The 27,973-nt window shown below is 49.4% G+C and overlaps 1 protein-coding gene across 1 annotated transcript; it reads right to left on the bottom strand.

The window, feature by feature from the left end:
• Nucleotides 1–981: 981 nt before the first annotated feature.
• On the bottom strand, nt 982–16,796 carry CGN (cingulin). Its single transcript, XM_070950985.1, has 20 exons — nt 15,558–16,796; nt 15,125–15,225; nt 14,447–14,516; nt 13,577–13,663; nt 12,768–12,886; nt 12,239–12,380; nt 11,938–12,150; nt 11,043–11,191; nt 10,633–10,774; nt 9,782–9,994; nt 9,460–9,666; nt 8,947–9,204; nt 8,545–8,715; nt 7,839–8,000; nt 7,206–7,295; nt 5,758–5,841; nt 3,402–3,520; nt 2,943–3,051; nt 2,258–2,421; nt 982–1,335 (listed from the first exon to the last, which is right to left on the bottom strand). The coding sequence occupies exons 1-20, from the start codon at nt 16,794–16,796 to the stop codon at nt 1,194–1,196; spliced, it is 3,981 nt and encodes a 1,326-aa protein (XP_070807086.1). The 3' UTR covers nt 982–1,193.
• Nucleotides 16,797–27,973: the final 11,177 nt, after the last annotated feature.

The following is a 27,973-nucleotide window of genomic DNA, read 5'->3' as shown; positions in this document are numbered from 1 at the left end:
AGCATTTTATGGGCCCCGGTTGTAAACCGGAGTCTTCCGTTGACCGAGCGCCAAGGATGGTGATTTCATGAAGATTACTTGAATCCGAAAAAAATTGAATTTTTCAAAATCATAAAAACAAGGGGTGTTGTCTGTAGAATGCGCACCCCAAAGTCAGAAAGAGGTACATACTGCAGATTAAATCTGGGTTGCGGTGGGATATTTTTTTTTTTGCATGAATTTGCTTCTTGTGACCGATACGAGCGTGAAATGGATAGGGAACCAACCGTCTCCATTTTTGGCAACTCTCCATATCCTCGACCCAATCCTGGTTGATTTAATGGAAGGAAAACACCAGGAATTGGCCAGAGCCCTCCTTGGGGGGAGGGGGGGTTGCCAAAACTGCTCACTGTTTTCTAAGTGGGAAGGTCTACGTGACCTCTAGTTGCCCACTGAAAATTATCTTTTTTTTTTCTTCTGGGGAAGAAGGTGGGAAAGGCACTCCTTTAAAACGAGAAGAACAGAGCAGGAAAAATCGGAGAGGGGCAGCCGTCTTCCAGATCCTGCGGAACTACCCGCCACCAGATCTCCAGCTAGCGGTCTGAAGAGAGTTTGGGATTCAGACACATCCGGAAGGCCGCCTCTGGTTGAGATTTCTTTGTGGCGGGGAACACAAGCCAAGCCAATGCAGGAAAGATTCAGTTGAGGAAACCGCAAATATTTCTTCCAGAGGGACTTGAACAGGCCAGGGTGAAGAAAATCCCTTTGGCTTCCATTCCATGCAACAAGGCCCCATTTTTAACATTCTGGATTGTTCTGCAATATAATTGCACGCCCGTCGCCATCTCCATGCAACCCGACGTATGTACAAAAAAAATATACATATTTAAAAGGAGGCTCTGTTATTTTAACCGCTCATCAATGCCCTGAGAACCAGATTTTTTTTTTTTTAAAAAAAAACAAAACTAAATAATACTCAAGTTTTTCTTTTACAGACTGGGGCTCTGGTTTTCCATCTGGTAGCGACCAAAAATAAAAATCTTTCCTCCAATTTTGTTTTTTAAATCAAGAAGTTGGTTGCTTCGGTGACACCCCCCCCCCCCCATTGGGGAAGAAACCTTTTCTCCCCGTGGGGCAGGGATCCCGCCCCACCGTGAGTTTTGCGAAGTTCCCGGGGGATCTTTAGAGAGCATCCAAACAAACCCTGAGAGGCCTTAACAGGAGCTGGTTTGGAGGTTTCCTTCCGTCAAGAGTGACGCGATGGAGGACGGGCCGTAAGCGCTGTCGAACTCTTCGTCCGAACTCAGCTGGTCGTCCCTGAGAGAGGACTCGGCCGTCGAACGCGCTGCCTTGCGCCTGGAGGCAAAAAACAGGGGGGCATGGTGAAGAGGGGACCCACCCAAGGACGATGGACACCCTCCTGGGCTCGAAAGGGAAAGAGACATTTTCCGGGGATGAGAGGGAAGGAACGGTCCAACGTTAGGGGCTACCAAATGTAATTGGGCGTTGTGATCAGATACTCTGAGATAAACTGCCCCTGTGCATGGAGGTTCTGCTTGCAACCATCAGATTTCCATAAGCAGGCTGTCCAGCTCTTCTGGATGGATGGATGAAAAGACAGATGGATAAACAAGTAGGTAGGTGATGGACAGATGGATCTATGATGGGCAGCCAAGTAGGAAGGTACATGAATGGATGGATGGAGCTGTGGATGGACAGGTAAGGAAGGGATGGATGGATGGATGGATGGATGGACAAGTAGCTAGATGGGTGGAAAGACAGACCGACCAATGATGGGCAGCCAAATAGGAAGGTAGATCAATGGATGGATGGAGATATGGATGGACAAGTTTATTTATTTTATTTTATTTCATTAAATTTCTATACCGCCCTTCTCCTGAAGGGCTCAGGGCAGTGAACAGCCACAAGATAAAACACATAAATACAAAAATTTAAAATGAATTAAAAACAAATTAAATAATTTGGCTGAATTTAAAATACCCCATAATTTAAAACAAATTAAAATTTACATTTAAAAAGGGGAGAAGATTTAGGCCAAGTAAGGAATGGATGGATGGATGACAAATAGGTAGTAGGTAGACGGATGCATGGACAGGATAGGCAGATGGGTGGGTGGGTGGACCGACCGACCGACCAAGTAGGTAGACAGATTTTAAGCTATAAAAGGGACACCCATTTAGTCTCAGGTGCGGAGCCCAGAGAAGAAGTTTAGGGGGCGCCTGAGAAAGGTGGACCCCCAGGAGCCTCCTCTACTCACCAGAGGTCCTTCTCCAGGGCTTTGACCCGGCTCTGGAGCTGCTCGTTGGTCTCGTGCTGCTCCTCCAGCTCCCTCAGGGCCTTCTTACGTGCCGCCTCCAGCCTCTCGATCTCCTCTTCGGCCTCGTCCACCTGCCGCTTCAACGCCTTGACCCGCAAGCTCAGCTTGAGAGGGAGCGGGAGAACACACCCACGGTGAGGGTCAGCCCTCCCAAAGCTGAGAGGTGGGTTGGAGACTCCTCCTCTCCCTCGCCCATGGTTGCTGAAACCACAATTCCCAGCATGCTCTGGGGCCAAGATTCTTAGGTGGGTCACTTCTGGAAGTTCTCCACCACTCATTTGGATAGTCTGTGGCAGAAGTTACGGGCCTCCAGGCTGTGATCATTGATCATCCTAACTAAACCTTGCTTGGTTTAGGGTTGAACAAACCGTCAAGCCACTACATTAAGCCAACATCAGAGAATGGCTTGGGGCTCAAAGCAACACTCCACCATCCTACCCTCTTCAGATCTTGTGGGGAAGACGGCCGATTGCCTGATCTCAGGGACCTTTTTAAGCTGCTAGGGAATTGAATCTTTTCCAACCTTCATTTGTGAGTTTTGACACACCTCACAGCCCAAGAGCTTCAATCTTTCCTCCCAGGTGGAGAAGAAGAGCAGCTGAGCCTCCACCTGGCAGGTTCTCACCTGGTCCTTCTGATCATTGACATGCTGCCTCTCTTCGTCGATCTGGATGCTCAGCTCCTTCATCTTCCTCTCCAGCTTCCGGTTGGAAGAGAGCAAGACGGTTTTCTCCCTGTAGTAGAGACAGGGGCCACGTCATTCCCAGGCCCTCCCAGCCACCGGACAAATGGCCTCGGTGGAAGACAAGCCGGGCTTGCAGGATCGTTGGATGTGATCCCAGGAAGCTTTCCGGGATCAACCACAGATTCATCGCGTGTGACAGGAGCAGGCAATTATCTCAAGGAGGCCAGAAACCACATCCATGTATTTTGATGAAGTAAGTGGCTACTTTATGGAATTAAAGCCGGTCCGATGGTGAGGACCACAGCTTGGTTGTGACTTTTGTTTTGTCTGGTCTTGGCCTCGGGGGGGACCAGAAATCAGGTGAGTGAACATCACGAAGAGAAATGCGCGGAGGGTTACCTCTCTTCCACCAGGAGCTTCTCCTGAAGTTCTTGGATCCGCGACTCCAGCTGGGAGACGTTGGCACTGGACTTCTGCAGCCCTTCGTTGCTGGTCAGCCGGTTTTTGAGGTCCTTGTTCTGGCAACAGGAGTGGGGGGAGGGGAGGAAATGATAGAAAGTGGGCGGGAAGGAGTGGAGAAGTTTAGAGGGGATCCTTCCCCCCAAAAAAATCCTTCCATTCCCCAGGATTAGACAGGCGATCCTTCCTGGCAGCAGGAAAGGATCTCTTAGAAAAAACGGGTCGATTTCGGAGACCTTGAAGGAGGAGACCCAATAGTGGGATGTGGGAATGACCTTGAAGGACGGAGGAACAAAATGCTGATTAGGGAAGAATTGGAGAAGGGAGTGCGGAGCCCTCAGCTGCGTAACGGGTGGAGAAAAAAAAAGTCAGAAAGGAAATATTTCTCAGGCTTAAAAAAGAGATGGCGGGAGATATATATATACTTTCACACTTGCAAGATTCAGGAAACCTTATAATAAAATCGGATTAACACATCTGGATGTTTTTCCTGTCTGGTCTATCTGGGAAGGGCGACAGCTCAAACCCACAGCTCCATTTCTGTTTCTTGAAAATGTGAGAACGCTAAAAGGGAGGGAAGCCAAGTTTCCCCCTCCCACTCCGTTACTTATAAGTTTATTATTTCTTCTTTCTGCACAGAAACGTATAATTTGTGTAAGACGACATCAATCCGGAGACTTCCTTAAAATACCAAGGAAGTGGATAATTATTTCCGCTCAAGCCTAGATTTCCCCCCCCCTCCTGAAACACCCAGAACTTCCATCCCGCTGGCGAGGGAGACAGGTGGTTGAAAAATGTGATAAATAAATAAATATTATTTTGCTCGATGCAGCTTGGCTCGCTGACTCGAGTTATTCAAAGTCGTTCCATCGAGCAGAGCGACCCGGCCAATCAAGACCTGCTCAGAGGCTGCAAAATGCACAGGGGGTCACATCAGCGGGGCGCAGAGGAGCCAGGGAGAAGGGAAAGGCAGCGCGAAAATTTCGGCTGAGTCGGTACGTTGTGATTATAAACAACGAGCCTACAATTAAAACGTAAGGTTGTGCAATTCCTGTCTGCCTAGTAAAGAGAGAGAGAAAATAATCTCTCTTCTTCATCTCCTGAGTTATATAACAGGCATTATTATTATTATTTTGGAGTGAACCGTGGCCAGGTGGAACAAAGGGGAAAAAAAATTGCTTTTTTTTTTCTTTTTAAGAGCTGTGTTGAGCCTCAAAAGGTCCGTAAACATCCTCAAGCCAAGTTCAAACTTGTCGGGAGTTGGTCTACCGCATGGAGAGGGTGGAGAAAAAGAAAGTTTTTTGGATCACCAACGATGATAATTTTATTGCTTTAGCACAGGAATAAAATTCTGCCTGTCTGAATTTCTGTTTTTTTTTTTTCCCCCCCCATGAAAAGCAGAAAAAGAGGTCCTTTGGCTGGAGTGGAAAAAAACTCTGTGGGAAAGAGCAAAAAAATGCATCTGTTCCCCTGAAAAATCGTGAAAGGAGGCTGAATTTGGGCCTACGGGAAACTAAAATATAACGAATTTCATAATTAGGTGAATGGGGGCGTTGCATGCGTTTTAGAGCTTCGAAAAACTGGCCAGGTGAAAAATGAATTTTGTGTTGTTTGAAAGGGAAAGTTTTTGGCCTGTAAATCAAACAATGTTGGGGGGTTTTTTCCCCAAAGAAAAGAAGAATAAGGTCCATCTGAAGAAGTGTGCTGTTGAGTCCAGAACCTTGCTAATTGTTCGGAAGTGGGGCTAAGAAAAGGCACTACCCAGTGGTCATTTTTGGTACTGCAACTCCCATCGAATTAAAAATCGTCTTGTTTCCAAGCGCTAGAAAGTCTTAAGGAAAACAAGCCACCTTCTCCTGTTTAACCAGGTTAAAAGCCCAGAAGCAGCGTTTTCTCGAAATGCAAAGCCAGCTTAACACAGATCTAGGTTACATTTTGGGGTGGCTCTGCGAGAGCCTCCAAAAAAAAAAAAAGAAAAATCCACCGGATATTGCTAAGTTGTTGTGCGAATGGGATTCACCCTCCTGGCAGGAAAGTGTGAAGTCCTCCAGCGGTCCTCCGTGCCTATTGAGGTAGACTACTCCTACGCCGAGAGGCTCTATTCTGGATAGCAATCGCCTGACCCTGGGGACACGGCCAGCGTTGTGATTAAATGGCTCAGTATCTGTAGGGATGCCGCCAGGGTTATAAGTGCAAGGATTGCACTGGTGTCCTAACTTCAGACAGTCGCTAAACGAACCGTCGTAAGTCAAGGACTGCCCGGGATCTCTGCTCTGCCCTCCTGTCGCAGCCTTACCTGTCTTTCCAAAGCAACTTTGTCGCATTCCAGGTCTTGGCGAGCAGACCGTTCCTGCAGCAACTCGGCACGCAGTTGGTCGATCTGCGAGGAAGGGAGGAAAGAGAGAGAAAGAATTGGGGGGGGGCATAAACTTAATCTGGTCACTGGGTGCCCATCCTGTCTGACGGATGCCTCCCCGAACTATAATCTCCCAGTGTTTCCTGCTCAAAGATAGACTGCTCCTGTGCACAGAGGCTCCGCTCAGATTAAGACACCCAAAAAGAGCTCAAAGGCTGGCTCCCTTTCAGGGAGCAGTCCATGAATTTTTTTTTTTTTTTTTTTTTATTTGATTTATATGCCGCCCTTCTCCGGAGACTCAGGGCGGCTTACAATGTGCTCAGCAATAGCCTTCATACTTTTGTATATTTATACAAAGTCAGCTTATTGCCCCCACAACTGGGTCCTCATTTCACCTACCTTAGAAAGGATGGAAGGCTGAGTCAACCTTGAGCCTTGGAGAGATTCGAACCAGCAGTAAATTGCAGGCAGCTGTGTTAATAACAGGGTGCTTTAAACCACTGTAGTACCAAGGCTCTTGAGGAATTTGAGGAATTCCCCCAGGGATGCCGGCTGAATCCACGCAGTGATACACTGCACCTGAATGGGGAGGCTCCATCAGGGCCCCAGAAGGGATTCCTAGGCCTGTTTTCTTGCACAAATCCCACTCTGGAACCATCCAGGTTTCTTTTAGCCCCTTGTCAACAGCAACCAAAAAAAAGGCCGAGCTGAAAACCGGGAAGTCTCCAGTTCGAATCCTGATTTATGTTACAAATGCATTTGATCTTAAGCCCAGGCCAACCCTTCCCTTTGCAAGAATGGCTCCGTGACTATATTTACGGTACAGATTGTCTAGACGTTTGCAAATCTTAGTAATAATAACGTCTTTCGCTTGTTGTTTTTTTTTCCCCTGATTTATTTTTTTCCCCTCCCCAAACTGCTTGGGTGACACAGCTCTAAAACGCAAGGAAATGATAGACTTGCAAGAAAACTAAATATAGGCATTGACAGCGCCGGGAAGGGCTGGGAGGAGGATGAGAAGGGATTTAAACGCACTGACAGACACAGCCCCAATCTGCTTTGACGTGCCCTGCAGATTTCGTACAAAATAGAAAGACGGGAAACGCCGAAGCTCGCTGGTCCGAAGCAAGACAAATATTTTTTTCTTTTATTGCTTGAAAACCAACAGCAGGGCCAAGAGTTTGTCTGAATGGCACTGAAGTCTAAAATATGGAGGTAATCTGGCGGGGAAGGAGATAAATTAACTTTCAGGTCCAAATAACGTGCAACGCGTGAGATTTTTCGGGGTGTCCGCCATAAAAATGGGTTTCTGTGTTTTGCAACCACCAAAGTACCCCCTTTCTACTCATTAGGGCTTGGGGTGAGGTCCGAGGCCGAACGCGGCTCACCTGATCTCTGGATCGGTTGATCCTCTCGGTCAAAAGCTCCACCGAGTTGCGTTCTTCGTCCAGCTCCACTTCCAGGCGCTTGGATTTATCCTGCAAACACAGGGATGGGCTTAGCAAGGGCACCGGGATCTTTTGGGATCCACCGAGCGCTTAGAAAACAGAGGGAAAAGTCACTGTTTTATGTTGGGGTTTAGCAAATGGGCTGGTAATTTTTCTTTTTTCTTTTCTTTTTTTTCCTGTCCTGGAGCTGGCTGCCTTTCTTAACATGGAGGGGGAAAAAATCTTTATTTTTCTTCTAGAAAAATGCTGCCTTGTGGAAAATGCAAAGTTTTGCAGTACGAAAAATGCTGTCTCTACGGAAAATTAATTGGGGTTATTGCAAAAACGGGTTAGCATAGCGCAGAGTTTAATAAAAGGGGGAGTTAGTTTGAGAGCAGACACTGCCCTCTGCTGGCGAGTGGAAGCAATGACGGTGGCAAAAGAAGCTGTAAAATTGGGCACGGCTCAATTTTTTGCACCTCTGTCTCGCTTAGCAACCGATATTCTGGTCTCAACTCTGGTTGTAAGTTGAGGACTACCTGTAGCTACGCCTAAAAGGAGAGAGAGTGGGATCCGTTCAGAGACCGTACAAACCTCCAACGCTTTGACCTGGCGGGATCGATCGTCCTGGGATCGCCGCTTGGTCTCCATCTCCTGCTCCAGGTTGCGGAGTCGCTGAGCCAGGAGCTCCTTGTCCAGGACGGCGTTCTCGCGCTCTGCCTGGTTGTCCTGCAGGGCCTGTTTGAGACGCAGCACCTGAGGAGGAGGAGGAGGAGGAGAAGAAGGGATGGATGGAAGGATGGATAGAAGGGTTGGTTGGTTGGAAGGAAGGAAGGAAGGAAGGAAGGAAGATTAGACAGAAGGAAGAAAGGAAAGTTAAAGAGAAGGGAGGGAAGGAGGAAGAAAGGATAGAAGGGTTGGATGGACAGATGGGGTTAGGATGGGTGGATGGATTGGTAGATAGGTGGATGGATGGATAGATATAGAGAGATGGAAGATAGATGATAGGTAGAGAGAGAGGATGGATAGATAAATTGATAGAGAGAGAGATATGATATAGAGGATGGATAGATGATAGATAGATGATAGATAGATAGATAGATAGATAGATAGATAGATAGATAGATAGAAGATGATGGATGGATGGATGATAGGTTGGTAGAGATAGATGATAGATTGATAGATAGATAGATAGATAGATAGATAGATAGATAGATAGATAGATAGATAGATAGATAGATAGAGGCAGGCAGATGAGAGAGAGACAGATAGAAGGGAGCACGAGATCTTCCCTGCCTACCTCGTCTTGGCATCTCCCCAACTCATACTGCATCTTCTCCACTTCCACATTCCGGTCCTTCGCCTGTTTCTGGGAGTCGCTGATCTCCCTGCGCGACTTCTCCTTGTACTCCTCCAGCTGCGACTGCAGGTCCGAGAGGGCCTGGTGAGATTCTTCGGCCATCTGCTTCATCTGGAGAAGGAGAGGACACTCAGTTTCACCACAGGGTCGGTTTGGCCCTGGATCGTGAGCTTCTTCTGCATTCGGAAAACTTTTTTTGGGGGGGGGGCAGACAGGTAGGTGTCCAAGGGGGAGGTAGCAGGCCCTGGGATGTCGACTCCCACCTGTGTCTTCAAGGTGGCATCTCAGAAAGCTTCAATCTATGGTTTTTGAGCCCATTTGGTGGCCCTCAACGAGACTGACCTCCTTGCTCAGCTTCACGATGCTTCTGTCCAGCAACCTTTTCTCCTCCTCCAGATCGTTTTTGGCCCTCCTGAGTGTCTCCTTCTGCTTCAGCTCCTCCTGGTAGGAGGTACTCAGGTCCTGGTGCTCCAGGGTGAGTCTATTGAGGTTGCGCTGAGCCTCTTCCAGCCGACTCTCCAGAGTCCTCTTGGCCAGCAGCAAGTCCTGCTCTTGATCCACGGCGTTGTTGACGGACTCTTCCATCTGCTTGCGATCAGCCTGGAAGCAGGAGGAGGAGGAAAGGAAAAAGGGAAACTGAGGCAGGACCCAAGAGATCGGCCAAGCAGGAAGGTCCTTTTTCGCTCAAGGAAAGTTACAGAACCTCAAAACTGGATTTGGAGGGGGGGGTGTTAATCAGGGCAAGGACCCCCTCCTCAGATCTGGGCCTACAGATGGAACACATTCAACTCTACTCAAAGAAGAAACTGAGAAGTTGACCAGCAAGTGAGAGAACTTCGCTTCTCCTTTCAGTACCTCCAACTTGAAAATCTTCTCCTTCAGCCTGCTCTCCACGTCTTGCCAGCTGTCAGCAAAATGGTGGTATTCCTTGAGTTCGGTCTCCAACCCCAAGATCTTACGGCGAAGGTCATCGTTCTCTTCCTGGCTTTCCCGCAGGGTGGACTCCACCAGTTTCCTTGTCTGCTCCATGGCCTCTTTCTCGCCTTCCAGGGCCGCCTTGGTCTACAGGAGGAAAGGATGGAGAAGACAACCAGGTGGTCCCCATCGCAATTCACCACTAAGCTGGATGCTGAACCAATTTGGAAAAGCCAGATCTAGCTTTCCAAGCCCTTCTTACCTTAAACTCTTCCTCATAGTCCTTCTGGAGCTGCTGCATCTTCTCTTGGAACCTCAAATTTAATCCCTGAATGTCCTGGCTATGGGAAGCAATCTCGTCATTGAGTTTTTCCTTCAGGTCCACAATCTCACTCTCCCGCAAGCGTAGGACCTTGTGTTGCTCCTCCTTCTCCTCCACCATGTCCTGCAGCTGTTCCCGAGCCTGACGGAGCTCCTGGCAGGAGGAGAAAATGAGTCAGAGCCATCCCGGAAAGCTGAAGGACCATAAATGGTTCATGGCTTCCATTGGCAGGTCAAGTTATAGCAGCCCAACCAATAAGCGAACCAATTTCAAGAGCTGGAAGACTGTTGTAGGACCAGGTGAGAGGCATAACCTGTCAGGAATCCAAGCTGGGATACCACAAAGCCCTTTAGACTCATCCTCAAAACATGCCCATGTTCCTCAGCCCTTAAAGATGGCAAAGTATGGACATATATATTGGGACCTGTGGTTATTGCTGTGTTTGGTGAAAATCAAAGACACAGAGTGAAGAGGTCTCCCTTTGGACGGGCAAGGAAGAAGAAACAGAAAAAATATGTTCCCACTACACTAGGAGTAGAGGGCCAAGCATGGCACTCAAGCACCCATCAAGCCATGGGAATGTGATCAGGGATGATGGAGCTTGGAGTTCTCCAACCATCATCGGAGGTCTCGACCTGGTGATGTTTCCCGACAGAGTTATGAGATCCATCTTAGCGTTTCTCAACCGTGAATTTCAACTCCCATGGAAGCTGGGGAATTCTGGGAGTTGAAGTCCACACGCTTTGAAAGCGGTCTAGATTGTTGTTAAGGGTCTTTGCAGCTAAGCGCACCTTTCTTAGCTCATGGAGCCCCTCAGTGTCCGACGAACGGTTCCGGATCTGGTCCATCTCTTTCCGCACGGCTGCAAAACGCTCACGGCTCTCCTTCAGATCCTCCTCAAACTCCTCCCGTTCCACCTTAACCTGCAGCAGCCTGGAAGAGATGACGGCCACCACTGCGTCAATGACCAAGGGAGGCAGGAAGTTCAGAAAGCGAACGACAGCCCATTTTGAAAGGCAGCAATGGGATGTCAAAGACACATGTCAGACCATCATTGAAGCCATCGGGTGAACGGCGGCTGGAGAGCCAGCCGAGATGCATGAAATCCATGCGTGAAGCCCCTCAAGATGATTACAGACAGTGGAAAGCGATGGGTGGGGTCTTCAAAGGAGATGAGGGACTGGAAAGGTGGCTTACTCACTCTTGTTTGACACTACGGAGCTCCTCTTTGTTTCGTTGGGACACTTCCTTCCAGTGAGCGGCCTCCTCTTGGCTTTCTTGAAGCTCCGTCTGGAGGGTCCTCACTAGAGAGTTGACCTTCTGTCTCTCGGCCTCCAGACTGGCTTGATCCTACCCAGGAGAAACCCAACGTTCAAAGATTCAAAGAAGAGGTAGAACCCAAAACAAGATGTTCACCAAACCCCAAGGTGGACCTCGTGTTTGGAGAATGATCACATCAAGATCTCACTCCTAGACATCTGGGAACTAGACACAAGACTTTTGTCAACTCACAAAGCATCCCTGGCCTGCTCTCGAGTTGCCATAGGCAAGGGGGATGGGAAACTGATGAAGCAGCATGGCAGCCAAATATAAAAGCACATTCCAGACATATCTCTCTCAAGGCTGTCTCCCAGGGTTACCCACAGCAGCTGGAGGGGAGTGATCTATACAACTGGTGAATGTGATTGATGACACACCCTGGGGGGGAGGGGGGAGCAGGGTCATGATTGGGGCGTAAATTACGTGAGAGTTGGCTTCACTTGGAACGTGCTGACATGAAGCTCCTAATAAATAACTGGATTTCTTTTGAAGCTTGGCTCAAGGCTCATGATTTAGTTAGGGCATCCGTGGGAACCCTGACAACCTTGAGTTCCCAACCTCAGATAATTCAAGGTTAACAAGTGATGTCCCTTTCTTTGCCTAAATCCTGCTCTAGTGGTCACCTCTCTTGAAGACCAGAAGATACCATGCTCTTCCCCGCTTCCTGGCCCAAGGACCTCTCCATGGAAAGATCTAGCATGTCAACCGGAGGTTGGGTGAGACTCCTTCATCCCTGGGTCTTCCACCTGCAAGATGAGGCAGACCAGGCCACTCACCTGAGACACGTCCTCCATGTTACGTCTCAACTGCTCCATGTCCTGCTGGTACTGTTGCCGGACCCGATCCAGCTCCTTGTCGTGGCTGGCCACCTCCTCCTTCAGAGCCCCCTTCAGAGCCGTCAACTCGCGTTCCCTCTGGCGGAGCTGGTCTTCCTGCTTCTGCTTGGCGGTAAAGATCTCCTCCAGGTCTTCGCGGGTCTCCAGAAGCTCCTGAGGAGACCAAGGAAGAGAAACGTTGTTTCTGGGCCTGGCCCAGCCGGAGGGTTTGGGCTGCGTCCACTCGGGTGTCTCAGCTGACCTTCAGCAAGGCGTCCTGATCCGGGCTGCCCGAGGAGAGCTCTTGAAAGCGGTCCAGGGCCTTCTGCATCTCGCTCAGTTGGTCTTCGAGGTCGGTCAGCTTGGCTTCCAACTGCTCCTTGACCGCTCGGACGTCTCTCAACCTTCAAGGGGAGGGAAGAAGTGTTAGCATTGATCGAAAGAAACACACAACTCCTTTTTTTCAGGGCCGCCGTAACTTCGAGCAGTCGCTCAATGAACTGTTGCACAGGACTATCCTTATTCAGAATAATATTCATCTGTCAGGGTGTAAAGAGTTAATAGCTGTAAGCTGATGAGAAGTTGTAAGCAACCGGAAGCTGCTGCAGCAATAGAATGAGGCAGCAAAGTTACTCTCAGTTTAAGAAGCTGGGTCAGAAGTTGCCTATACAAGGGAAGCCATTAGACTTCATGGGGAGCCCAGCCCGGGGTGGGGAGCCTGGAAGGGGGATGGGGTCTGCATCAGATGCCCCCCCTGAACCCCCACCCCCCTACAAGGACCCCATACTCACTCTTTCCCCGTGCTCTGGAGCTCCTGGCTCTTCTTCTCAAAGGCTTCCCGGAGTCGCTGGCATTCTTCCTCCAGTTCCTGCAGCCGGATTTGGAGGTTGCGAGGGAGACCCTGGGCCACCTGCGTGGAACCCCGATTTATTCACCCTTTCCTTTTTAATCCAGTCATCTCAATCGTATTTATTTATTTAAATGCCTTTATTTAGACAGTTTTAGTTATTCCTTTAAAAGCAGAGGTCTTCAAACTTGGCAGCTTTAAGACTTGCGGACTTCAACTCCCAGAATTCTCCAGCCAGCTATGCTGGGAATTCTGGGAGCTGAAGTCCGCAAGTCTTAAGTCTGCAAGTCTGCTTTAAAGGAATACGTCGAGGTGTGTTTACTATTTAAACCGTTATTAAATTATTCCTGTTATTGTGAGTTACTGCTAGTGTTTTTTGCAAGGTACCCTGAAATGCCTTCGAGGCCAGGCAGCAAATGCATCTAATTAAAAAATTATATACATATATATACATGTATATTTAAATTTGATTTACATTTTTTAAAGGGGCGAGACAGAGAGAAATACTTTGCCGGAGTGAATCAACGAAGGAAATGTCCAGGCTTAATTCTGCCACGGTTGTTTGGGGGGGCCCGTTTTCACATTTTGCAGGAACTTTTTCTCCCCAGCTCTGACTGGTGTAGCCGGTGGCTGGGGAAGATGGGAGTTGGGAGTCCAAAAGCCCTCCCCTCCCCCACGGGAATTAACGGCAGCCAAGCACGCACAGGCACATATATATAGCCAGAAGCAAGAAATATAAATTATTTCGTCCACCTTGGTCCGGCTGTCCGATTCGTCCACACTCAGCTTCGGTTTGGTCACCTCCGCACCGGATCTTCTCAGCTCGGATGAAGGGACGGCCTTCCTCCCCAGCCAGGAGAAAATAAAAATGCTTTAAGTTAAATTTTCTTCCAAATTGAAAAAGGAGGCAAAGTCCCATTTCTTAGGCGTGGCCGTTTTCTTAAGAGAACCTTCACGTCAAGTGGCCAGACCTCATCGTTGTTGTGACCTAGGCATTCCTAAACCACGAAGCAGACTCCTCACCTCGACAAAAATCCCTTTTTATTAAGTGACTGTGAATTCTTCTCATTCACATTCAGCAAAGACTTTAAAGGGAGAATTTACAGTCACAGGCCTTTATCTGGCTTGGAGAGCTGCCAGGCCGATATCTTCAAAACTTGGCAAGGAGTCACGAACCAATTAAGCGATCTAATTGCCTCCTGCAAACTCCCCTCCCCTTTCGCCCCTCTTTTATTCTCTCTGGGAGGGGCCATTCATCGTCCTCCTGTGGCTTTACTCCTAAGTCGCCCCTTGTTCTTTAGCTGTTCCCTTCGTCTGGCAGCTCTGGGAACAGGCCCCAGCTGTTTGTCTGCCTCACTGATGTCCGACTCCAAAGGCAGCTGATAACTGTCAGACGGCCCTGGCCCCCTCTCTGCCTCCGACGCAGAGCCTTCCCCAGACTCCAGGACTGGCCCATGGTCCTCCCCAACCTCCTCACTGTCCAAATCTGCTACCAGTTCCGCTGGCCGACCACAACAATGGTTTCCGAAAGAGGCAGAAGCTTCTTTCGAAAGGGGTACACCCCCCACCCACCGGCGGCAACTGTTGAGTTTTACATTGTATGTATTTTGGAGGCAAACTTACCGCAAACGCCTGGATTTTCTCAAAGATCAGGTTGGTTTTGCGCTTCGCTGTGGCGTCACTTTCATTGCTCCTGAAAAATGACAGAGAGGCCGACAAATGCGAAGGAGGGCTTGTAGCAACCTTACCCTGAATAAACCACGATCTTCTGACAAGCGGGTAACCCCGGTTAAGGAACTGCCAGCGATGTCCCATCGAATCTTACCAAGCAGGAGAGGGTGCTGAGACAACAGAGCCTCCAGCTTTAGGGAGAGTCTACCCAAATGCCGGGGGCTGTACCCAAAATGAGGGAAGGCCTGTAGGCCAGCTGTCTGTGGACTTCCCGGAAACTTTTGGCTTGCTTGCTGTGGGAAACCGAGGCAGGGGGATGACTTTGGTGGAATTCCCACAGGGCAATTTCAAATTTCTCAAAATTTCGAAGAGCACCATGGCGCAAGAAGAAAAGGAAAATGTGAAAACATATTCAAAGCCGGGAAAGTGGCTGACCTTGGAAAAAGATAAGCAGGATCCAACCTGGTTAAGTCTTGGAATGGGGAGAGTTTAGGGATTCAGATAGGAACTGGGAAGCCGGAAAAGAAAAGGGTGAAGCATTTCCACAGGGCTGCTCAGAAACATTCAGGGAGATGCTGAGGTGAACTCAACCAGGGTTAGGCTCAGCTCAAGCCAGCTTTCGGGGTTTACCTGTCCTTCAGGATGCTGTAGATGAGTTCCTTGGTGTATTCGCTGCTTCCCGGCTGGGCCACTTCCTGCTGATCCCTCAGAAGGTCTGGGGTGGACTTCAGCTGGAAGAATAAACCCAACTTTGGTGAGTCAAAGGGGGTCTGGGCGGGCTGGCAGCTGCAGAAGGGACCATCCATGACCAAATGGAGTCCACTTAAGGGTCTCTAACCAGAGACCTTGGTCCGTTTTAGAGACCACCATATGTGCTAAGAAAAAAAACCTTCTCCCTATGGCAATCTTACCAACGTCCAGCCACAATTCCCTTCCCAGAGAGAAGGGATGGCAAAGATACTACTGGACTACAAGTCCCATCGTCAAAAGGATTGTGGTTTTCCCACCAGACCCAGGACTGATAGGGAAATTGAGAGTCTAACAAAGATCTTCAGAAAATTACCTGCAACTCAGACTGGATTTTTCTCGTCTGTTTTTCCGTCCCGGGCTCCTCCAGACTCTTGTTGACCCAATCCTGGATCATCTTAGATTTGTCTACTTCCTTCTCCTTCATTGCTTGACCGGAGGCTCCCCGGCTGCCCAGGGCGTTGGCCGAAATGAGCGGCTTAGTCGCCGAGGATTGCGCTACCTCTTTCAAATGTCCTGGATGATGATGCCTGTCGATCTCTCGTTCTCGGCCGTCGGCCGTATCGTGGTAAGCGCTCCTCCCGTCGAGGCTCCGTGAGCGCTGATGGCTCTCGGGGGAGGCCCTGGTCCTGCGGGAAGCTCGGCCCCTCGGGGGAGCCTTTCCATCAAATTTGTGGATCAAGGAGTCCACGGAGGACAGAGGCTTTGTATCAATGTCGCCGTTGTTGGTCCGGACCGGTTGGGTCATCTCAGGCGAGTCCGTGTCTGAGGACACGGGCTTGGGGACCGGTCGCAAACCAGAGAAGTTGGTGGTTGTGGGTTCCCTACGGTTGGGGAGCCTGGGGGGAGAGGGATTACGCGCACCAGTACCCCTTTCTAGGATGCCTGAAGGGGAGGACTGGGAAATATAACCCGAGTTATGAGTTCGAGAGTGGCTCGTCTCTTGAGGATCGCTTGGCTCAGGATCAAGCAAAGAACTGTGGGACTGAGTGCGCCGCAGGTGCTGTTGCCCCATGGATTTTTTGTGGGGCAGGGTCCGATAGCTGCCATGGGCAGCAGAGGCATGGTTGCTACGAGACACGCGAATCCCATCCAAGCTATCCGCTTGGGGCACTCGTTGGAGACCCGGTTCCTCGTCCGAGGTGCTGTACTGAGATCCGTATCGAGAAGGTTTCACCCCGTAAGGATTTTCGGGAAGATCCGAGTCAGAGCTGATGGACCCCGAAATGTCCTTGGAGGAAGACCCCGTCCTAGGAGAGCCCGGAAAGGTCTCCTCAAAAGTCTGGTTCTGAGCTGGCCTTTCATATTTGTTTCCTCCTTTGATCTGTACCCCGAAGGAATCGCCTCCTTTTTCGCCGCTGTTCAGGACCACGAAAGGTTGACCGTCGATACCCTGAACTCGCACCGCGACACCGTAGGAACCCGGCTTGGCTGCCTTGGTGCGGACTTTTTGGGATTTCCTGGGCTCCTTCAGGTCATCGATGAACCGGATCTGGACTCCGTAATCTATGGGGCTGTGCTTCTCGGCTAGGGTGCCATTCACAGAATGGTCCATTCTCCACGAGTCTGGGGTCTCGAAGGATCCTGAACGGGGGAGAAGGTGAAGAAGACAGTCAGGGGATGAAGCTGCTCTGTTCTGCATTGCAGAGCAGCAAGGAAAGTTATTGCAGACATTTGGGGTGGGGGGTGGGGTGGAAAGACTGATAATTATTTAACACACACAACATTACACACATTTAGTCACAAAGCTTGGAGGGGAACACCGCTCCTTCTCCAAAGCTCACAGGGCAGAAGGGGAAAGTCTGAAATAAAAAACTTGGAACCCTGATAACATGGCTTCTACATCCCAAACTCTCAACCTTACCATCGGACAGAAACGTGACCAGGTACGATAAACTTCAGTCCAGTTTTCATGACTTTAAACCTTTTTAAGATACTTTTGGCCTGGATGGTTGAGTTTTCACTGACATATGACCAAATAAGCTAATTCTACTTTAAAGCTCCATTTATCAAAATCCTGCAGGTTTGGAAGTACGAATCTCCCACCGTCTCCCATACATCCTGAAAAACTAAGGAGGGTCCCTTCTCTTATCAGGCTGTGTCTCTTATCGGGCTGCGTCTCCATCTCCCAAGGCCTTCCTCGCACACCTACACACAAACATTAGAAATAGGAACCGAAATAACCCACAGAAGGAGAGGCAACAACTATTTCACTCAGGTTTCACGTCCAGCTTTTCACAAGCGAAAAAGCTGCAAGGCGGCTTTTTGGAATCTACACACACCTGGCGTGCAAGGAGGCGTGAGGAGTAAAGGCACGGCAAACACAATCTCTTCCCTCACTTGGGATGCTCTGGAGGGGCTGCCAATTTTCTTTTCAGCCGAGGGATCCAAGACCCCGTCTAGTGGGAAAACTTGGCTCTCAACCCCTGGCAGCGAGAGCAATGCTGCTTCTTGCTTATTTTCCTTGCATTATTACCGTTAATTATATTGGCGTCCCCCCCTGCCAGTTTTACGGGAAGTTTCGGCTCGCTGCATGTCCCACCAGGCACCCCACGTTTTAACTGGCGCAGGGTTGGTCTCGTTCAGCGTAATTCGGCAGAGCCGTCATCATCATAACGGTGGCGCCAAAGGGGAGGGAGGGGAAGGGGCCGGGGACCTCGACATGCACAGCAGGAGGAGGAAGAGGAAGGAAAGCTGAGGATACAGGACTGCACAAGCCTGCAGAAGGCATTACAGCACCCCGCAATCCGGAGTGAGAGAGAAGGAGAAAGAGAGAGGGAGGAGAGAGAGAGAGAAGAAGAAAGAGAGGAGAGAGACAGAGAGGGAGAAGGAAAAAGAGAGAGAGAGAAGGAGAAAGAGAAAAAGAAAGAGATAGAGAAGGAAAGAGAGAGAGAAGAGAGATAGGAGAGAAGGAAAAAGAGAAAAGGAGAAGGAGAAAGAGAGAGAAGGAAAAGGAGAAAAATAGAGAGAGAGAGAGAAGGAAAAAGAGAGAGGAGAGAGGAGAGAGGAGAAAGAGAGAGAGAAAAGGAGAGAGAAGGAGAAAGAGAGAGAGGAGAGAGAGAGAAAAAGAAAGAGAAAGAGAAAGAGAGAGAGAGAGAGAGAGAGAGAGAGAGAGAGAGAGAGAGAGAGGAGGAGAAAGAGATTCTGCAATGCTGTTTCAACTGTCAGACTGAGCGCCCCCTCCCCACAGCCACAGAGCCCCCTGGGCTTCTCCAAGAACATCATGCTGGAAACCCACTTTGATCCGTTCACACTCGCGCACACACAAGAGAAACACAGAAACCCCGGCGTCTCTCCATCGATCCGTACTCACTGCGGCTGGTGCAGCATAGAGAAGCATTCAGGAAAGAGTTGTGATTCGGGGTGGGAGGGAGGGAGGGGAGGGAGCCTTCGTCAAAGGAGGGACGTCAGCAGGCTCGGCATTGGGGGGGGCTAGAAGTTTGCAGGGCCAGCTCTCAGCTCTGACTTTTTTTTCTTTCCCCCAATATGATGCAACCACCATCAAGGTGGCCGGGCTGCCCTTGCACGCGGCTGGATTGCAGACCGGACGCCTGACCACAGCCTTCCCCCCAACCTCCACACCCCGCCCCCCCCCAACGAAACACAGAAGCTTCCACTCCTGGAGAAAAGCGTAAAATGAGAAGACTCCCCAGGAGGAAAAAAGAGGTGAGAGCAAGGATGGAGGCAGGGAGGAGGAGGAGGAGGAGGCAGAGAGGCAATAGCCCCCACCCCCAGCCCATGGGCAGCCGGTCAGCTGGAGCCAGAGAAGGGGGCAGGGTATGGCAGAGCTTCTCTGGAGCTAAGGGGGGGGGGGGAACTGCAGAGTCCTTGGGGGCAGGGGGGGCTCTGCAAGCTGGGCAGCCGAGCTGGGAGAGGAGGAAGGATTTCAGAGAGAAAGGAGGGGAGAAGGACAGGGGATCGAGACAAGAGATAGAAAAGATGATGAGATGCTTCAAATTTGTGGGTGCCTTTTTTTTCTGGATCAGAGAATGATGAAAGGAGGAAGGAAGGAAGGAAGGAAGGAAGGAAGGGGAGCAAAGAAGGGAGGAGGGAGGGAGGAAGAAGGGAGGAAGGAAGGTATGAATGAGAAGGGAGGGAAGGAGGCAAGGGAAGAGAGAAAAAGAAAGGGAGAGAGGGAGGAAGGAAGGAAGGAACTGAAAAACTGACGAGAGAGTCAATGAGGCTATTCTAAGATCTTTGTTTTCAACCACTGCTTTCCAGCTTGGTTGGACTACAACTCCCATCATCCAAGGGACGGAGAGCATCACAGCCCAATAGCCAGAGGAGGAGGAGCAGGTTAACGAGAGAGGCAGGCTGGAAAAAGACATCGCTTGCAGCCAGGTGGAAAAACGGCCTGCCCTTCCTTCCGGCCGGAGGACGGCCGAACCCCGGAGCACTGATCGGTCGCTATCAGGCTTCGAGAGCTGCATGGAGCCTCCCTGGGGAAGAGCAGTCTACCCCTCCCATGGCCATCGCAGAGGGCTGGGCAACCCGGCTCTTGCAATGATGCCATGCTTGCTTCCTTCTGGAAACGGTCCTCTGAATGCAAAGCGTGAAGAGAGCTGGACTCGAACTCGGCGTTCACCTTTGCTTTCCCGACGTTCCTGGCTCAGGATGTGGCTGGTCAGTGTCCAACTTCCTTGGTCAGAGGCCAGATCCCTATGGGGAGGGGGGAATGGGGGGTGGCAGAGACCTCCGGAGGCCATTTTTCCCTGGCTGAAGGGAGGACAATCTGCCTTTCCTCCCATCGACTGAGCCAGGACAGCTGGAAAAGCCAGATAAGGGAGAGAAAAAAAGACTCCAATGCAGACTGGGCACCGTGCCCAGCTGGCCTCTCTGGCCACCACCAACCCCATCGTCCCCTGCCGGACTGACTGAGGTCCCTGGGAAGAAGAGGAGCACAACATGGGGGTGTCACCGTTTCCCTTTGGCTTTTATGCATCTTGATATACAGCAAGATAAATGTTATATCACCGCCCAGAGTGGGTAGGAATTGGGCAGCTTATCAATTGTAATAATTTATAACAATATAATTTACTATTATTATTAGACACACAACAATGTGGAATCACAGCTGCCACTTTTTTTAAAAAAAATATCTTGGTCGATCTTTGTAAGAGTTTTTTCCAAGAAGCTAGGAAAAACTATTATTATTATTATAATTGCTATTATTTCTGTCAGGACTGAGTTTATCAATAAATTATAATAATATAAATTACCATTATTATTAGACACACAACAATGTGGAATCACAGCTGCCACTTTTTAAAAAAAATATATCTGTGGCCAATCTTTGTAAGAGTTTTTTCCAAGAAGCTAGGAAAAACTATTATTATTATAGTTGCTATTATTTCTGTCAGGACTGAGTTTATCAATAATTTATAATAATATAAATTATTATTATTAGACACACAACAATGTAGAATCACAGCTGCCACTTTAAAAAAAAAAAAATCTGTGGTTGATCTTTGTAAGAGTTCTTTCCAAGAAGCTAGGAAGAACTATTATTATTACTATAATAATAATTGCTATTATTCCTGTCAGGACTGAGGGGGAAATTTTAAGGTTGGACTCCAAGGCCAATCAGAGCTAGGGAGAATAGAAGAGGCCTTCACACTTCACCCTTATATATCCCCTCAGGGGTTCCAAAGCCCGCCATTTCCAACCAATTAGGAAGAGGCGGCCTCCTCAAATCGTGTGGACATTGGTCACTTTGAGCGGGCTCAGGGGACCAATGGAAGGGCCCGGCTAACAGCCAATGAGAAGCTGGAGTTGGGCCACCAATCAGCTGAGGGAGGAGAAGGGTATAAAAGGGGGCACTGCTGAGGCAAAGGGCCAGATTGCCCAGAAGAAGAGCTGGAGGGAAGAAGAGCTGAAGTCACTAAGAGCTGAAGTCACTGCTGGCCCCTGAGGAGAAGAACCTGGACAGTCCAGAAGGAGGAGAAAAGCTGAAGCTACCTTAGCAAAGGAGAAACAGCCTGAGGGAAGAAGAGCTGAAATGTGGAAAGGAGACCACCAGGAGAGAAGACCCTGGAAAATACAGAAGGAAGAAACCCCTGAGGCTGAAGTCACTGGGACCCCAGAAGGCCAAAGCTTAGAAAGAGCAGAAGTGGCCCCTGAGATAAAAAGCTGAAGTCACTATATGCTCAAGAGGTGGAGAGGAGGCCACCAGGAAAGCAGGACCAGGAAGAATCATTTTATTTATTATTATTTTTATTATTAAAATTTATATAATGTCTGCCCAATTTGAGGAGGCCGCCTCTTCCTAATTGGCTGGAAATGGCGGGCTTTGGAACCCCTGAGGGGATATATAAGGGTGAAGTGTGAAGGCCTCTTCTATTCTCCATAGCTCTGATTGGCCTTGGAGTCCAACCTTAAAACTTCCCCCTCAGTCCTGACAGGAATAATAGCAATTATTATAGTAATAATAGTTATTCCTAGCTTCTTGGAAAAAACTTATGAAGTTTTTTGTAGAATGATCTTTGGAGACACAAAGCCTTAAGTAGCCACTGAATGATCTCTGCTTGGTCCTCCATTGCATGGGGGGGGGGGAAATGTCAACTACATGTGACCTGAGTTCACAGGTTATGTCAGTTACATGTAGGGGGGGGCAGGGTTTGCTGGCTTGTGGGAGGGCCAGTCTTTGGCTACAACACGCATTGCATTTTGTGAAGTCCAATGCAAAAGTTTCCCTTTGTGGTTTAAAAACTTGGTTAGCATTAAACCAGGAATCATTTGGCTTAGCCTCTGGCTAAGTTTCAGGCAGAGTTCCTAAATCACAAGGAAGACTTGCAAAGAATGTGAGTTTGCTTTTTGTTGTGTTGCGGAAGGTGCTGTAAAATGCCTGTGCATATCAGATAAAGTCAAAAGTTGCCTCTGAAGCCTCTGGGGCATAAAAACCTAGGAAACCAATCCTCTCCTGGGGACAAGAAAGTCCCAGGTGTCCCAAGCCCATAAGCCACAGCCTGTTATTATACTCCTCTACACTAACACAATCCACTCATGCAAGGAGAAACAAATTGCCACAACAGGACATTTCAATCTTCAGACAGGTCCTGTTGTGGCAATTTGGGGTCCTGCTTATGGGCCCCTACTGGGTGGGCCTTTCTCTCACACACACACACACACACACACACACACACACACACACACACACACACACACGCTCAGCCTCAATTATATGTATTTAAGTTATGCAGAGAGTTCAAAATAAAACACCAGTATCTTAATAGCCAGAATAAAGCTTTTGGGAACCCCACAATTGACATTAGTTAGCAGGAGTCTCGGAAAGGAAATTGCCTTCTGGCACAAGATACACTGCTACTGCACCTGGAGGTTCTATTCCTCTAATTAAGGTTAACAACTTAAAAATAAAAAAAGAATAAATCCTGCTACATTAATTCACTCCAAAAAATACTGCCTAAGGGGGCTTGTGGCAAAGAGCGCCAGAAGCTAAATCATGATTATATCGTGCATAACGCTTCCTTTGGCTCACAAGTCTCCAATTCCTGAACTACGTGAGCTGGTCTGCCGCTGAGTACATATTCAATGCGTGTGCGTGTGTGTGTGAGAGACGCACTCGCGGGCCCCCCTCAGCCTTTTTACAGAGGTTTGGCAAAATCGCTGCTTGAAGATAGGCTGAAACCTGGCATGTCTTGCTCCCAGTTCTGCAGCAAAACCTGCATTCAAAATTGGTTTTTCCGAGGTTGCAGCCCCTTCCATAAGAAAAGGAATTCTTCCCACAACAGGTTACTGTGAGAATGTTTAAGGAGACCCTCCAGCAGGCCGGTGTCATTGCAAAGGTCTGAAATGGCGGCCACCGTGCTGGAAGGGCCCCGGCTGAGTGACTCTGTCACACTGGAGAAACTTGAAACCAACACCGCACCTGAGCTCACCAACCCAGCCGGTGCAGCAGGCAGAACGGAACTGGTAAGGCGGGACGACCTTTCCTCTCTTGTGCAAGTCCGAGTAAACAGCCGTGACGCCTTCTGGCATTCCTTGCCAGAGAAATCTAGCACCTCCAAGTGCCAAGGACACCTGTGACTCTCCCGGACCCGGTGCGCCAAGAAAGCCAAATTCCTAGTGGTTAGAATCACGACTTGGAGAGTTTCCATGAGAGCTAGAAACTTCATTTCGAAAACAAAACCAGCAGGGCTATAAGAGCGGCAAGGCGTGGCCCGGGTTATTAAAGACGGATTGCAAGAGGAGATGAGTGGCTAGGTAGTCAACAAGGATGGGATAACGCAAAATAGATAGCCAAGTCTCCAGATTTGGGAAGGAAAGAAGTGGAAAATGTATTGGAGTTGCAAGAAAAGGGTCTGGCTGGCTGCACACCGCCTTCCACTCACAATGAACACTGAACGGTGGCTTGCAAAAATGGCTAAAGAGCTGAATTCACAATAAAACAAACTCCCTTGGTGTTTAGCAGGATACGTCTGAAAGCAATCCATGTTTCGATGCAACCCAGATCCAAAAAACATTGCACAGCGCAGTTTTTTCCCCAGGTCCACCCGTTGAGTCACTGCTGGGGAGTGCGTTCACATGTGTAGCATTTTCCAACCTGGACTCCCGCTAACCCCGGTTGGGTGCAAGGTCTGAATCACCAAACCATTTCCACTTTGCCGTTCCCCAGGCAAGGCGAACGGAGCTCTTGTTAATCATCAGCTCCTGGAATGCAAACACTGAAACTGCTCCAGAAAGAGCCAGGCGGAAGAGGCCTCGCAGCGCCCTGAAATGCACGAAATAATTCTAAAAACTTTCCCCAGGCTCTGCCTTGGAGAAGAGGGCTCAACTCTCAGGCCTGCAAGCATTCAAATTTCCATTTGCCCCCCTCCCCAAAAAATATATATCCGAAATAAAGAAATGGGTTGAGAATCTGTTGGAAAACAGGCTGTAATCCAGTCACTTTCAACTTGATCAACTAAGTTGTTTAGGAACTTCGCTTTGGCGTTTCACAACACACCGGGACATCTGGAGACAGGTTTTTCTCAAGAACCTGCCTGGCCCTCCCAAAAAATATCAAGATTATCTGGAGGATTTTGAAGTTTGAGGAAGAGAAGTTGCTTGAACTATTATTGGTGTTTTTCTGCCGTTTCCTTCCCCCAAAAATCCACCTGCCCGTCGTTCTACAGAGGTAAAACCTGCTGCTGTTTTCTTCCACGTTTCCCTTGTGTGTACGTGGGGTTATTTTGAGGCCAGCGTACTCTAATGAAAACATTTTTTCAGCGCTTTATTGCGGTCACAAGCTGTTCCAACGTGAAAACCAGGAATCAAAAGCTGGCAGGGACTTTTCAGCGCCCGGGCTGCTGGATAGGTTTTAAAGCGTGTTTTCCAACAGAAACTCAAAACTTTCTTAGAAGGAAAAAAAAAAAAACCAGCCAAACAGGTCCAGAGGGGGGTAAGGAAAGGGGGGAAAGAATCAATAAAAATCAGTCTATATTCACAAGAGAGAGCCATGCAAACGAACGGAGTTGGTTTAGGAGGAATATTGGTTCCTATCTCACCACGATTATCCCAGCAAAACAGAATTAATTCTTGATTTTTTTGTTCTGTTTTTATAACAACAGGTACCACGATCAAACCCCCTGTTCTAATCCTGTCCTGGCTGGATTCAGTGGGAATTCTCCCAGATATTTATTTCTACCCGCTAAGAATAAGGGCAGTCTGTTTTTAAAATGCTTTAGTCATAACAACAAAACAATAACAAAACAATAATCAGTAAAACAATAAACAATACATTTACTTTAACCCAGAACTAGGGTTGAACTAGATGATCTCTCCGGACCCATAGCTCAAAGCACCAGTAATGTGGCACACGCACACACACCAGCCCAAATGTTCCCAGAAAAGCGTGGGAAGGCTGCGTCTTTTCCAGGTTATCTCGCATTCCAGTTCTGGCGTCTCTCACCCCCGGCTTTGCTGGTTTGGGATCAGAGGTCACCCAACCTCTGGAAAAATCGCATTCCCCGTCCAGATTTAATCTCTAGAAATCCCACCTAGATAAGTTGGGGGTCTGGGAGGGGTGGGGGAGAGAGGGAAACCTAATTAGCACCAGGCAGGGAGCGGCACCAACTTCAAGGGGCCTGAAGCAAAAGGGAAGCAAATCGTTTTTGGATTATCGAAGGAGAAAATAATAATAATAATAATCCTTCAAAGAAAATCTACCCAGCGAGAATTGCAGCCGCTCGTCCCTTTTCCTGAAGCAGAGATGTAAAAAAGTTTTAAAACTTTGGCAAGTCTTTTTTTTGGTTCAGGAATAAACCGACATTAAGAGAAAGGAAGCTGGCTTGTTCAAGCGGAGGGCGGAAATAAGAGCTTTCAACGCCATCACCTTGACGCAGGTGTCACCCAGAAGGAACCACAGCATCCCTGCCCTTAACTGGTAGGGCCAGCTGGGTGGCCACAGCCCTCACTGGGCCATTATTCACCCTTCCGACAACTGGTCGTGTCAAGGGTGCTAGTGGGCGGTCGCTGGAGCAGGCGACAGTGCGCCAAACGAGCCCAGGTTCCTCAGGTGACACTTTTTAAAGAGGCCGCAGGAAATCCAAGGCTTCGTTTATGGCCACAGCGGAGGCAAAATAAACAAGAGGACTCCTGAGCAAGTGCAGAGCGCAGATTAGTTCCCTGTCCATAAGGCCGGCGACTCAGAAATGCAGGATTGGGAAAGAGTGATGAATGTTTCAGTTCCAGGGGGAAATTAAGCATCTGGTTCAAAATCTGGGCCCCGGGGAGTCCACTCTCCCCCCCACAAAGCCCCCCACCCTCCAGGGCAGAGCAAAATCAATACAGGCAGTCCTGCTCTTACGGCCATTCGGTTAGCGACTGTTCAAAGTTACAGCAGTGCTGCAAAAAGGGACTTATGGCCCATTCCTCACACTTGCGGCCGTCACAGCCTCCTCACGGTTACGCGATTGCGATTCGGGTGTTTAAGCAGCCAGCATGTATTTGTCATAGGTGCAGCGTCCCGGGCTTTCCAATAAGTACAAGGTTGTAAAATCGAGAAGGACTCGCTTAACAGCTGCTTTGCTTAACAACGGAATTACGGCTGTAAGTCGAGGACTTTCTGTATCAGTCACCCTGCCTGGATTTTGGTGATCATTGACCTTTGACAAGCCAATTTTTTTTTTATCAGCCACTTCAGGAAATGATTAAGTTCTTGTGTCTCTCTCTCCTGTCTGCAAACAGGATTTGACAACAATCAGCTCTGTTTGCAGGGAGGGTCAATTAAGCCCCTGTCACAGCGGGAGACCACAACCACACAGGCACAAAAGCAGAGGGAAATTGCTCTTGGGCCTGGCGGTTTTTTCCCTTTACTCCAGTTTCAATCCAGGCTGACCTTGTAGGTGTAAAAGGAAACCAGAAGCTGAATAGAAAGGTTGGAGGAGGGGGGGAGGAAGGGAAGCCCAGAAAGGTATTTAAAAGGCTGCAGATTCCGACAATCGGGTTAGAAACAGCAGAGCATCCGTCGGGGATTAAAGGATTTAGGCCCCTCTGGGTGTGTTGGGGTACAGAAGGGTGGGCTTAAGAGAGAGAGAAAAAGAGACTTCAGAAGGAGGCTGGCTGGGGATGGTGGGGGTTGAAATCCAAGCTATCAGCAAGGGTTGGGGGAATCTTTTAAGACCCTGCCAAGACTATGGATCTTTCCTTCCTTCCTTTTTTCTCTTTCCATCCTCCTTCCCTTCTTTTTCTCTTCCTTCTTTCATTCCCTCCTTCCTTCCTTTTTTCTCTTTCCATCCTCCTTCCCTTCTTTTTCTCTTCCTTCTTTCATTCCCTCCTTCCTTCCTTTTTTCTCTTTCCATCCTCCTTCCCTTCTTTTTCTCTTCCTTCTTTCATTCCCTCCTTCCCTTTTCTCTTCTTTCTGCCTTTTTCCTTCCTTCCTTCCTTCCCCCTACAATACAATCTTCCTTCCTTCCCCCTACAATCTTCCTCCCTCCCTCCCTCCCTCCCGAGTACTACTCCAAAGCCCATCCCACTCAATTCAGATGAGTTCACTCCCCTGAGCAAAGGTGGGGCCGTTTCCTGGGCAGAGGGGACAAGGGCAGGTCACAGATCCCAAAGCCCCCCACCTGCCTTTCCGGGACCCTCCCTGGGGCTGGCCGGCTCGGACCCCTTACCCACCCAGTCAAAGGGGGGGTGGGACTGGGAAGCCCCACTCCTACCCGCCTTTCTTTGCCCTGCTTGCCGACTCGAGGCGAGGGAAGCGGGGCGGGGCGGAGGGTCCCGGGAGGTTCAGCGGCGGCTCCTCCACCTCCAGCCTCCTCGTCCTTCGCAAAGGCAACGTGGCGCCGGCGGGAGGGGAGGAGAGGGGAGGGGGCGTCCGGCCAAGCGACCCCAGCCCGAGGGGATGGAGGAAGGAAAGGGCGTGGGTCTCCCCGCCTCGGAGGATAGATGGATGGATGGAGGGGGGGGGATTCTCTGCCTGGCTGCCGGGCGCGGACCATGGGAGCTGCAGTCCGGCTCAGCTGGAAGCAGCCCCGAAGGTGCCGGCCGGGGGTAATGGGCGGTGTAGTCCTGGCGGGAGGGAGGGCATGCAAAGAGCGGGCAGCGCTGCAGAGAGGATGCCCGGGGAGGAGGGGGGGCAAAAGGGAGGGGGGACTCTCTCCTGTCCGTCCGTCCCCCCCCGTAGGACACTCAAAGGGGCGGCCGTCGCTATCCGGGACGGCGGAGGAAGCCCAGGAAGGCAGCAGAGCCCGGGGGAAGGGGAAGGGGAGAAGGGAAGGGAAACCCACCCAG

The sequence above is a fragment of the Pituophis catenifer genome, unplaced genomic scaffold, assembly GCF_029215685.1.
Source record: "Pituophis catenifer annectens isolate HBS135680 unplaced genomic scaffold, rPitCat1.0.hap2 SCAF_10, whole genome shotgun sequence".
Taxonomy (NCBI): Eukaryota; Metazoa; Chordata; class Lepidosauria; order Squamata; family Colubridae; genus Pituophis; species Pituophis catenifer.
Note: the sequence above shows the minus strand (reverse complement) of the source record. Positions and strands in the feature narration are given on the sequence as shown.

Coding starts and splice junctions, on each gene's coding strand:
- CGN (XM_070950985.1), bottom strand. CDS start 16,796: ATGGACCATTCTGTGAATGGCACCCTAGCCGAGAAGCACAGCCCCATA. Junction 9,995..10,632: donor GGCTCCATGAGCTAAGAAAG/GTGCGCTTAGCT, acceptor TCCTCCTGCCAG/GAGCTCCGTCAGGCTCGGGA. Junction 5,842..7,205: donor TCAACCGATCCAGAGATCAG/GTGAGCCGCGTT, acceptor CCTTCCTCGCAG/ATCGACCAACTGCGTGCCGA.